The 12,773-nt window shown below is 38.0% G+C and overlaps 1 protein-coding gene across 2 annotated transcripts in view; it reads left to right on the top strand.

The window, feature by feature from the left end:
- The window catches only part of UNC13C (unc-13 homolog C), a 599,404-nt gene that overhangs the window by 313,984 nt on the left and 272,647 nt on the right, over window positions 1–12,773 (top strand). For both annotated transcript variants that reach the window (XM_044230120.1, XM_044230119.1), the window contains exons 17-18: window positions 7,770–7,838; window positions 9,627–9,716. In XM_044230120.1, coding sequence (XP_044086055.1) covers window positions 7,770–7,838; window positions 9,627–9,716 — 159 coding nt within the window. The remainder of the gene's footprint in view (window positions 1–7,769; window positions 7,839–9,626; window positions 9,717–12,773) is intronic.

Here is a 12,773-nt window from a genome sequence, read left to right as displayed (position 1 = left end):
CAAATCCCCTCAGTCTGATTTACGCATACATAGTAAGTGCAGGAGCGTGGTACAGATCTAAACTAAGACAAGTAGAAATACAGTAGGACTGAAAGATGAAAAACTGCTCTTTTAGCATAATTAATATTCATTGGCACCTATATATAATGTAAATATTTCTTTGTTTAAAATGAGATTGGCAGAGACTGTTTTGTTAACGAACTGGAATGAAAAGGGAAAGACTGGTTAAGGGAAGATTTTGTCATGAAAAAGATTTTATTTTTACTGGCTGGGTTGGGTAAGGATTATTTTTTAATTTAATAAGGTCAATTGAAACATGTTTATAGGTTATCAGGCAAGGGACAAGTTATGACAGTGAAGTTGCAGATTTATCAGATGGAGGCTGACATGTGACTGCAGCGACATTGCGGAAGAGAAAGAAGACTAGGTAGTTGAGAGGACAAAAGGAGGGACATTCTTTAGAATGAGCAGGGACAAGTCCTTTCTGAAATTTCAGGAATAATGTAAGAATCCTTGTAGACAACGGTGACCTTTTCACTGGAGTGAAAAGTTGGGTTTTCATACCCCATTAACGTAATTTTCTCTGTGGTTGTCTGCAGGAACAGGAAATGCTCACCTCTAAGACAGGAGCTATGATACAGATGCAGGAGGGGAAGGAGGTTATGACAGGTTTAGATAAATTATCAGAGGGAATAGAAAGGGGAATGCTTCGGGGCCATGTCAGAGGAATTCCTAGAAAAGTTGAAGGTCTCATTTGATGTTGAGAAGCATAAATCACATTGTCACAACAATGCGTGTGGCTGTCAGATTTTCTCAGAATTTTGCAGCATTCTGTTGTTCATGCCACGGACACGGCAGAAGATTGGATTGACTCCAGATAGAAATTTTGTAGAAAAGAGGCAATGGAAGGGTGAGTGAATTAGTACATAGATTTCACCATGGGGTCTAGGTTTGAGAAGTTGCACCATGAGAGACAGAGACAAAAGATTTATGTCAGAACGTAATACATTTCAGTTAAAATTCCAAAGGGAAAGTCTTGGGTCCAAGATGTAGCTCTGGAAGTAGATTGTTGAAAATTGAGTATAAGACCATTATAATTTAGTTAAACCTGCTCACAGGCCATGACCGCTGAATTTTCAGGAATACTGCAAGATAATTGCTGAACATAGCAGTCCTTGATATCAGAAGTACTGAGAATACTAAGATCATGGAAATTGGCAAATGCTAAAAATCAAGGCATTCTTCTTTTGAAGAGATGATTTAATAGCACACCATTGATTATAAAGCTTGGAGTCAGGAAAATTAAAGAAATTTTTTTGGATAAAACATCCCTGTGGTTATGGAAAACACCATGGGTAGATCAAGGGTTGGAAAGGAAGAAAACCCCATGAGTTGGGGTTTAATATCTCAACTATAAAGAAAAGTCTTTAGAAAATTTATTTAGTGAGTTATCTTAAAATACAATGAATTATTACTTAAATTGATATTTATCTAGTTCATTTTTTCCCTAACATATATATTCTCTTTGACCCAGCCAGTGTTGGGCAAAAATAAATAAGCAAATGCTAATAAATATTTCTTTGCCATTACATATGTTCTTCTATTTGTCCCCTTTTTCATTTATATGTATTCATGTGATACCTCATGTAAGGCACTACAGCAGGTAATGAAGGGATGGAAAGATAAAAGGTGACTTCTAATCTCTGAAATTAATGGGGTAGTCACATAACCATATGTAGTGATAACCGTAAGTCACTTCCAAAATATGTTTAGTGTCAAAGGAGGTTATATTAACAAATTTGCTTTGAGATTTAAGAGAAACAAATGACTGATTCTTTTCAGGGGCTCATGAAAGTTTGATAAAAGGAACAGGGCTTTTAGGGATGAGTAGTATTTCCCAAGATCCAAGAAGTAGTAGGGAAACCACTTAGGTTTTGAAAGACATTTGAGTAATATCAAGAGTAAAGATACAAAATAAATTCAAAGTGTGTGGAAGGTAGCCTGCCTATTGAGTAGGGCAAATAGAATAAAAAATGGTAGTAGAAGAAGAAGCTGTACAACTGGGTTGATAATAGATTGTTGAGGGCTTCTTAAGCCTACTGAGATATTTGGACATTATTCTTGAAGCTTAGGGTGTAATCTAATAGAACCTTCGATTTAGAAAGTTAACTGTGTAGAAGAGATGCTGTAGAGGGGAGAGAGAGAATGTGTATCAGACACAGTTCAGGTGTAGTAATAGAAACCATCCTAGAAATTTTAAGTAGAAAGGGATTTGGGACAGGGGATTGGGTGCTTACAATATCATAAGAAGTCCTGGCAGAAGATTCTTCTATAATAATCCTCAAAATATCACAGGGAAACTGATTTGGAAGAGAAGTTGTGAGCTTACTTATAGTCAGGAAGGTGAGGAATCAGAAGGTGGCTTCTGCTAATGCAGCTATCTTTTGGAAATCACAATCCTAGTGACCAGAGACTGGGAAATGCATGTCTCTAGGACTTGACTTAGCAGCAGAAGTAAACCAAGAAGCAGGAGGTGGGCCTCCATCTCCTCCTGTCTACTTTACAAATGTAGAGTACACATGCTTCTAGAAGGCAGAAACTAACATAATTGCATACACTTGCAAAGGAGTTTGGCAAATATGGTGCTGAGTTTTCTAGTCTCAGAACTCCAGAAAGCCACACTGAGGAAGGAGGAATGATTAAACGAGCTCCAGTATTGAATACAGGAGGACAATATGGAAATTAGTGATAGGGCTGATGTGTGCACAGGTGGATCTAAGTTTTGTGCTGCTTAAACCTTATGTCATTTGATGAGACTCTTTTTCAGAAGAATACACATTGTCAATAGAAAAGTAATACTCATTTCTAATAAAAAATGAATCCTGATGAATTTTAAGTCACTGTAGTGGGATACCACAAACATTACAAATTCCAGAAAAACAACATGATATTTTCATTAACTTCCTGATACATCTCTTTAAAAGTTTTTCTAGAGTTCTTGAGGGCAAATTCTTTGATCACTTCTTCATATAATGAAAATCCTGCAATATAATTTTTTATTAAAAAAAGATAATGCAGTCTTTACAAGAGTTGATCAAACTTTTTTTTTTTGAGTTGATCAAACGTTTTTGTTTGATGTTTTTAGGAAAGTTTCTTTTAACTTCAGAATTCATTGATAATGCGACACACATGTTATTGACTTACATCAAGTTTGGGAAAACATTTATTATGTTTCTTTCATATGTGATATCAAAGCAAAAATTGTGCCTGAGAGAGTTAAACAGGCAATGAAAACAATGTGAGGCTATTTATTGCCCTAGCAGGAGAGGCTAGGGCTCCCTCTGAACTTAGCTATACTAAAACAAAAGATAGAGTTTTTAAGAGCTAGAATAAGCTGGAGAAAAAAATACCTGAAGATATTGAGGGGAAATTTGATCAGTGGCATGTGTCCAGCTCATTAACTTATTCTTGGGTGTGCAAGTGTCTTTTTCTGTGATGAGGCTGTTTGTGTTTGCTACTTGGTACCTACCAAAATTAGTCTCCTACCCTCCCCACAGAGGCTGGGAGTTGCAGATACTATCCCTTAGCTACATTTCTAAGGAGCAGAGAAAAAATTTACAATTGTAAGTTTTTTAAAGAGAATGCTCTAAAAGAGAGAGAGAGAGAGAGAGAGAGAGAGTGAGAGAGAGAGAGAGAGAGATCAGGGCCTAGAGTCAGGAAGAAACCTGTCTAAAGTTTAGTCAGATTGAGGGAGATGTTGGGGCTCTCTAGGTCCATGAGGAGCACCATCTCAGGGCTTTCCCAGTGTCTATGAAGTGACTCCTTAAATGCTCTTTGAATCGATCTCATTTATTAGTCTGTCACTGATGCTATCATGTAGTGACATTTTATAATTTTATGGTATCTGTTGATAGCAGTATTAATCTCAAATCAGTAAGAAATGTAAGCCCATTTTCCATATGTTCCCGTGATTAACTAAATTATCAAAAAATATCAAAATAGGCTATGTATAATTTCTACTTGAAATGTTCCATTCTTCTTAACGAATTACTGCTTTTGATATGATCTGGAAAAAAAAGTTCTTCCAATTAGCTGGTCCACATCAGAATACTTCTTATCCTACTTTTTCCAAAGTTTACGGAAAGCTGAGGTCATGTGAACACCTAGCTAGGGATCTTCTCAGGGAAGCTGAAGTCAGTGAGGGCTCCCAACACTGAAGCAGCATCAGTTTCAAGTGAAATCCACCCCTGCTTCTGGATTGAGATACTGAGAAACAAAGAAATGGAAGAGAGAAGCTGAGGTTGATGCAGAGGGTTTACACACCTTCCTTATAAAGACTTTCCTTTCTCCAGTTCCCAGGATCCGAGGGCAACATGTTGACATTTCGTGTTGATTTGCATGCACTTGTGGGGTAACAATGCCTTCCCCCCTACTCAAAATCCCTCCTGTCCTCTTGGGCCAAAATCAGCCCACCAGCTGGTTTCATATGGAGATAAGAATAATCTCCACATTTTAAAGGGTTAAAAAAATGTCAAGAGAACTACCATTTTACAACACATGAGAATTACATGAAGTTCAATTTTCACTGTCCAAGAAACAACACTTTATGGGAGACCAACCATGCCCCTTAGTTTATATACAGTCTCTGGGACCTACTATGTTACAGTGGCAGAGTTTAATAGTTGCGACTGGCAACAAAGCTGAAAACATTTACTACCTGGCTCTTTCCAGACAGTTTTTTGACCCCTGGCCTAGAGTTATTTCTTTTTTTTTAATTTTAATCTTAATTTTTTAATTTTTTTTTTTTTAAGATTTTTAAATTCATTTTATTTATTTGAAAGCAAGAGACAGAGGTAGAGAGCATAGGCAGGGAGAAACAGACACCCCCCCTGAGCAGGGAGCCTGATGTGGTACTCGATCTCGGGATCCCAGGATCATGACCTGGGCCAAAAGCACATACTTAACTGAGAAAGCCACCCAGGCATCCCTAAAGTTATTCTTATCAACTAATGAAACATACGTTTTTGATAACTGATAGCAGTGTTTTGATTAATGTGGTCACTACCAAATCCCACGCCTGTGTAGACCTTCCCTGGCAGGAAAAACAGGACGACAGGACGGTGTTAGATGTTGTGGGCATGCCCCTCGGGAGAATCTTTTTTTTTTTTTTTAAGATTTTATTTATTTATTTGACAGACAGAGGTCACAAGTAGGCAGAGAGGCAGGCAGAGAGAGAGGAGGAAGCAAGCTCCCCGCTGAGCAGAAAGCCTGATGTGGGGCTGGATCCCAGGACCCTGAGATCATGACCTGAGCCGAAGGCAGAGGCTTAACCCACTGAGCCACCCAGGCACCCCAGGAGAATCATTTCTTAATCACCCAGCCTTTTGTTATTCCTCCAGTCACACCATGCAGGAAATAGGCCTCCTCAGTTCTTGCAAAGGCAATCTCTACTTAAATCGAAAAGTGATAAATAAAATTAAATTTCAAGCTGTCCTGCTGTTTAAAGAATCTCTATGAAAATTCAATCAGTAGCATACTTTTAATTTCCCATCATCTGATATTGTCTGGGATTTAGAGACAACAAGCCTGGCAATTTTCTCCATATTTCTGTGTTCCTTGAATGTAAAATTTCCAGCTGGGCATGGAAGACTTGGGTAAGAAGACCACACGTGTGATCTTTATCAGTCACCGTTCTGTTCGGCTGCATGAAACAAACTCAACTAAACAGACTTAAGATTTTTTCCCCCATGGAACCCAAGTCCAAAGGTAGTAAGGAATTCAGGGCTAGTGTAGCTGCTCAGGATTGTCATTTTTTGGAAGGGTGGGCAGACAGGGCTAAGGGGCGGAGTGAGGGCTCTCAGCTTCCTGCTCCACCAGGCCTAATCTCTTGTTTAGCTTTTCATCTGGTAGTTCCACATCTGTTATGCCTTCTTGTGTCTAGTCTGAGTTTCATATGCGGGAAGGAAAGAAACCCACAGCAGATGGAGAACAGCCCGATAAAGAACTATATAGCAGACACCAATATGATAGTGTTTGCCAAACTCTTCTAGAATCCTTTAAAATAATAATTCACTGGCAATATGCTAGCTGAGTCTACCCTGTTTAATAAACTATATATGTATCTCATTAGCCAAAATCCTATGGCCATTGCTAGAGGAAAAGAGGTCTGGGAAGGTAGGTATTTCATAATGGACACATATGACTCACAATGTCATGAGGTTCTCTTAGTAAGGAAGAATGAAAAAATGGATATCAAGCAGACAACCAGAAGAGTCAGTCCCAGTGGAAGTAAGAGGCCCAATGATTTGGGCATTAGCACGGATGACTAGAGCCATGTCACCTGTCCTGATGATTTGTATCACCCACAGAGGTCAGATCAAGCATCTTAAGGCATGACATGAACATGTTAACTTTTACAATCATTGAATGATTAACTTTGCTGTGGCCTAAACTGGGGATGGTCATGGCTCTTCCATTTTTCTATTTTGATTGAGAGCTACTGATCCAGGTGGTTGTGGGATGGGGGTTAATAAAAGGACAGTATGGTTCACCTCTTCCGTTGGAAAGGTATGATGAAGAGTAGGAAAGAAATACCTAAGACCTTCGACTCCTCCGTATATTTCATGGAGAGTTTTACTGGAGAGTCTTCTCTGCCTAACAAGATGGCAAGCAAGTTGAAGGCAAGGTTCATTTCTTGGACTCCTTCATTGACTCCACAGGGGGTTAACACAGAGGAGATATCAAGCTTTATTGCCTGATAGATAAACCTGATTAAGGCAGTTATTCAGAAAACAGGAGTTTCAACTTAAGAATGATTCATCAACTCCTGTTAATATTCAGCTCACTTCATCAAAATTGGTGACTTCAAGGGAAGAGTTATAACCCCATAAATCCACCTCATACGTGAAAGTATTAAGAAAGTTTCTACTTCTTCCAAAGTGCAATTTGTTATTTACAGAATAGTAATGTAGGCTGAGGCATTTAATGTTACCTACTTACACTCCCATATTTTTTTTTCATTTTTGATTAGATATCTAGAATGGGACATTGTCTATCCTATAAATTTGTGTGATTTTGATGCTTTTACCTTATCTAACTTATTTACTTTATTTAATCAACACAACTTCATCCTTATAAGCAGACTCCCTATTCTTATCTTCACATCCTATGATGAGGTCAGTTCAACTGCCTCAGAGGGAGGCATCAATAATTTTTTTGGCTTGATATTTTGTGCTTTTTTTAAAAAACACTAAATCATAAACATACTTTAAAAGGTGATCGATACTTTCAGATTATGAAGTCTGTACTTGTCACCAAAAGGAAAATACTTTTTGAAATTGTTCTTGATGAGAACAATAGCGATCTCACTTCAATAGTTAGGAGAAATTTAAAAAACAATCATTTCTTTCTGGAGTGGTGTGTGGGGATGGGAAGTGTGTTTTTCTTGCTGACTCAAAGTGTTGTGAATTAGTACAGGGGCAATTCAGTTGTCTGGACTCTTTCTGAAGTACACAGCTTTCTGGATACTTCCTTATTCATCACAGAGAGGCCCTGTGGCTTATTGGCAAGAGCCTGGATTTGGTGTGAAAGAGGTGTTCATCTGAAGCATTGTTATGTCACATAGCCGCCCTATCAACTCAGATAATCGTTGACATCTTTGAACCCTCCTTTCTGTAGCAGGAGGACAATAACTCAAAGAGTTGTTGTGAGGACTGCATTTAGAATGACCATTTATTTCCATTCTCCTCTTTTGTGTTTGCTTTGTACAGAGGGAAAAATTCATAAAACTACTGGACCAATTGCATAACTCTTTAAGGATTGACCTGTCAAAGTATAGGGTACGTACAAAATTATCTGCCTGAAGGTAAAATGTCATGTTTGGCTGAGATGCTTTCTTGTCGTACTGTGAAAAATCATGCACTGTGTAGTGGGAAAGTAAAAATACTGGGGTTGGGATCTCAGGTTCTGTCACACTGGACAGCTAAGCCCCTAAGTAAGCAAGCTGGTGTCTCTTGTTCAGGGACCTTGCCCCACGTAAGCCTACAATAGTAACGTGTGTATGTAATTTTACTTTTATAATTATAATAGCTGTCAGATTGAGGGGCAGCTAATCCATGAGGTAGACATGTGGCAGAGTCCTCATCCTAAAAGCGCACCCCTTGTTAATGAAGATATCCTGCTACTATTTCCCCAGCTTTTAAGATGCCTCTTAGACTCATTGCTTAATTCACTCTTCCTAAATCAGTACAATGTGCTCTTTTGAAGCTGTCCAGAGTTCTTGTCAGCTCTTCTGCATTTCACCTCCAGGTGAAACACACCCAAATATACACACAAAAAATATATTCATGTATGTGTGTGCAAATGTACATATGATATTATTAAAAAAACTTAGTTACAAAACATTTGGTTATCAGTTTTATTTACAGAAAAAAGCTGTAGTAATAACTGTTGTATTCTTTATTTAATAATGTATTTCAAACATAATTCCATCATCTACACAATGTAGACCCTCTGCATTCATGTTTTAGTTCATGATGGATGGGTATCTTAATTGCATATTTCTGGAAATTATAAAACTACATTTTGTCAAATACACCCTTCCTGTTGGAAATGGGGCCAATACTAGTAGAAGACAACTGCTATGCAGGCAATTAAAAAGGTATTTGGGGGCCAAAAGGGCCTGAAGCCCACCTCATTTGTCATCATTTGGACACTGTAACTCTGTGTGAGTTCATGAATATCTAAAAATTACCTGTGGTTTTTCTGATTGCTATTTATTACTTATTTATTTTTGAATTTTTTTTTTTTTTTTTTTTTTAATTTGAGAGAGAAAGAACATGAGAGTGGGGGAGAAGGTCGCAGGAAGTCTGATGAGGGGCTTGATCCCGGGACTCCAGGATCATGACCTGAGCCAAAGGCAGTCGCTTAACCAACTGAGTCACCCAGGCACCAATCTGAAAACATGTTAAAATGAGAAATTTCTCAATGCAAAAATTGTTCTTTAGATCAAACATTTTCATAATTATACCTTCCCTCTACAGCAAAGCTCTGAACATTTTTATTTTTTATATCACATCTCCACCAAATCACATTAATCAACTTGTTGAAACGCATAGTACTTCCGGGAAAGACACTGCCATGTGGTCTGATTTTTCTTTTAGCTTTTAAAAGTTTCTTTGTGACTCACGGTAAATGCAGCACATGTAAAATTCCCAAGGTATTTTTGGAAAAAAATTGCCTGTCTTCAGAAAATTATTAAAAAAGTTTTCAACTACATGCTGTCCCCTCCACTTCTAGTAGCAAAACTATTATATGAATATAAAACTATGATATGAACAAGATTAATGATAACACAGCATGAATGATATACTATTTTGTATATTTTTATCGCACCGTGAAAATAAATAGAAGGATGTGGTTTTCTAAGACTAAGAAGAGAATATTTCCAAATTGTTTACTCTTTATGTTTTATGATAGAATATTTTCAGAATAATATAGGTATATTTTTATAATTTTTACATAATTCCCTTCCCGTTTCTTGCGCAGAAAGTTGGTTTTAGTTTGTTTTCCCATCACAAGCTCTTAAGGCTGATAATTTACCCATTTTCTATTTCTTAATGAACCAGGAAAACTTTCCTGCCAGCAATGCTGAACGGCTACAAGACCTGAAATCAACTGTTGACCTGCTGACAAGTATCACCTTTTTTAGGATGAAGGTACCTTATTTTATTTGTCACTATCTGGTATGGCATACCACATTCATTGCCCATTGAAGTCTGGTTTTTCTGCATCTCTTGATCGCTACCGTTCAACCCCAGCGATTATGCTGTGATGACTTTCCAGTGCTAAGTGAATCCTCCAGTCTAAGGTGTGTTGAAAAGGAATTTTCCTAAACACCTAAATATTCCGATACCTTTGGCTCAAATGTAGTTTTTTTTTCATTATTTTTATTTTTATTTATTTTTTTCCAATTTATTTATTTTTAGAAAAACAGTATTCATTATTTTTTCACCACACCCAGTGCTCCATGCAATCCGTGCCCTCTATAATACCCACCACCTGGTACCCCAACCTCCCACCCCGCCCACCACTTCAAACCCCTCAGATTGTTTTTCAGAGTCCATAGTCTCTCGTGGTTCATCTCCCCATCCAATTTACCCCAACTCCCTTCTCCTCTCTAACACCCCTTGTCCTCCATGCTATTTGTTATGCTCCACAAATAAGTGAAACCATATGATAATTGACTCTCTCTGCTTGACTTATTTCACTCAGCATAATCTCTTCCAGTCCCAACAAATATTCATAATTATACCTTCTCTCTACATCAATCTCTTCCATACCCAACAAAAGTTGGGTATTCATCCTTTCTGATGGAGGCATAATACTCCATAGTGTATATGGACCACATCTTCCTTATCCATTCATCCGTTGAAGGGCATCTTGGTTCTTTCCATAGTTTGGCGACCGTGGCCATTGCTGCTATAAACATTAGGGTACAGATGGCCCTTCTTTTCACGACATCTGTATCTTTGGGGTAAATACCCAGGAGTGCAATTGCAGGGTCATAGGGAAGCTCTATTTTTAATTTCTTGAGGAATCTCCACACAGTTCTCCAAAGAGGCTGCACCAACTTGCATTCCCACCAACAGTGTAAGAGAGTTCCCCTTTCTCCACATCCTCTCCAACACATGCTGTTTCCTGTTTTGTTAATTTTGGCCATTCTAACTGGTGTAAGGTGATATCTCAATGTGGTTTTAATTTGAATCTCCCTGAGGGCTAATGATGATGAACATTTTTTCATGTGTCTGATAGCCATTTGTGTGTCTTGATTGGAGAAGTGTCTGTTCATATCTTCTGCCCATTTTTTTATATGTTTGCCTGTTTCGTGTGTGTTGAGTTTGAGGAGTTCATTATAGATCCTGGATATCAACCTTTTGTCTGTACTGTCATTTGCAAATATCTTCTCCCATTCCGTGGGTTGCCTCTTTGTTTTTTTGACTGTTTCCTTTGCTGTGCAGAAGCTTTTGATTTTGATGAAGTCCCAAAAGTTTATTTTCGCTTTTGTTTCCTTTGCCTTTGGAGACGTATCTTGAAAGAAGTTGCTGTGGCTGATATCGAAGAGATTACTGCCTATATTATCCTCTAGGATTCGGATGGATTCCTGTCTCATGTTGAGGTCTTTTATCCATTTTGAGTTTATCTTTGTGTACGGTGTAAGAGAATGGTCGAGTTTCATTCTTCTACATATAGCTGTCCAGTTTTCCCAGCACCATTTATTGAAGAGACTGTCTTTTTTCCACTGTATATTTTTTCCTGTTTTGTCGAAGATTAATTGACCATAGAGTAGAGGGTCCATATCTGGGCTCTCTACTCTGTTCCACTGGTCTATGCGTCTGTTTTTATGCCAGTACCATGCTGTCTTGGTGATCACAGCTTTGTAATAAAGCTTGAAATCAGGTAACGTGATGCCACCAGCTTTATTTTTGTTTTTCAACATTTCCTTAGTGATTCGGGGTCTCTTCTGATTCCATACAAATTTTAGGATTATTTGCTCCAGCTCTTTGAAGAATGCCGGTGGAATTTTGATCGGAATGGCATTAAAAGTATAGATTGCTCTAGGCAGTATAGACATTTTAACAATGTTTATTCTTCCGACCCAAGAGCATGGAATGGTCTTCCATCTATTTGTGTCTTCTTCAATTTCTTTCACGAGTGTTCTGTAGTTCCTCGAGTACAGATCCTTTACCTCTTTGGTTAGGTTTATTCCCAAGTATCTTATGGTTCTTGGTGCTATAGTAAATGGAATCGATTCTCTAATTTCCCTCAAATGTAGTTTTAAATTAAATCCATCTTAAATAAAGATGGCACTTACTAAAAAAAAAAAAAAAAAAAAAAATTCCCTGAGAATGCTAAATGGAAATGAGTCGACTTTTTCAAGTTGACTTCTTATTTTACTTAACTCAGACGTCTTGCTGACTTTTTCATCCCAAGAGAGTAGCTGATTCTTTTAAGTTTGCCCCAGTTGTGGCAACTCTTGTTTTCAGCCCTGGAAATGTCTACATAGGAATAGATTTGATTGCTTAAATCATTAGTATAACTCTCATCTACCAAACTATGCAGGCATTTCTTTTTAGATCCATCCCCGCTGCTTTAACAGCAAATTCTTTGCAATCATAATTTGGCTAGCAGGACAATTCATGGAAAGTGTTTCCTAAAACTACTTGTCAGGCTATGTGCTAAAAAAGTTTTGCTCTTTTATGATGTTTATTCAGAAAACTCCTGTACAGGGAAAAAAAAAAAAAAGAAAGAAAGAAAGAAAAGAAAAAGCAGTTTTCAGCTGCCCATGCTTATTTTCACTAGAAGCACTAAAAATGGTACTGTATAATAGGAGATACAGAAAACAAAACCATACTCTATCAGCAGTCTCTTAGATTGTTTAAAGTTCAGAAAAAATTCATTTGGCTTAAAATCACAGTTAAACTGGGTGACTGGGATAACTAGAATTTATATCCATTCTGACCTCCTGGCAGCAGCTGCCAGAACAGTGAGTAGAGAAGGATAGTAAGCCTCCAGCCAGGCTCAGAGGGAAGTGTTACTTTATTGACAGGTGATGCCCGCCCTCAACACTGTGGCCTTGGGGAAAGAGGAGTGATGGTAGGAGGTGCCTAACCTGTGCTATGTATCTGCCATTCCTCAGTCACTAGCCTTGTGTTTGGAAACAAAGTCTCAAACGGACAGCACCCTCCTCTACCATCTTCACTACCAGCTGAGGA

The sequence above is a fragment of the Neovison vison genome, chromosome 13 (assembly GCF_020171115.1).
Source record: "Neovison vison isolate M4711 chromosome 13, ASM_NN_V1, whole genome shotgun sequence".
Lineage (NCBI taxonomy): Eukaryota > Metazoa > Chordata > Mammalia > Carnivora > Mustelidae > Neogale > Neogale vison.
This window is presented reverse-complemented; position numbering and strand designations above follow the sequence as displayed.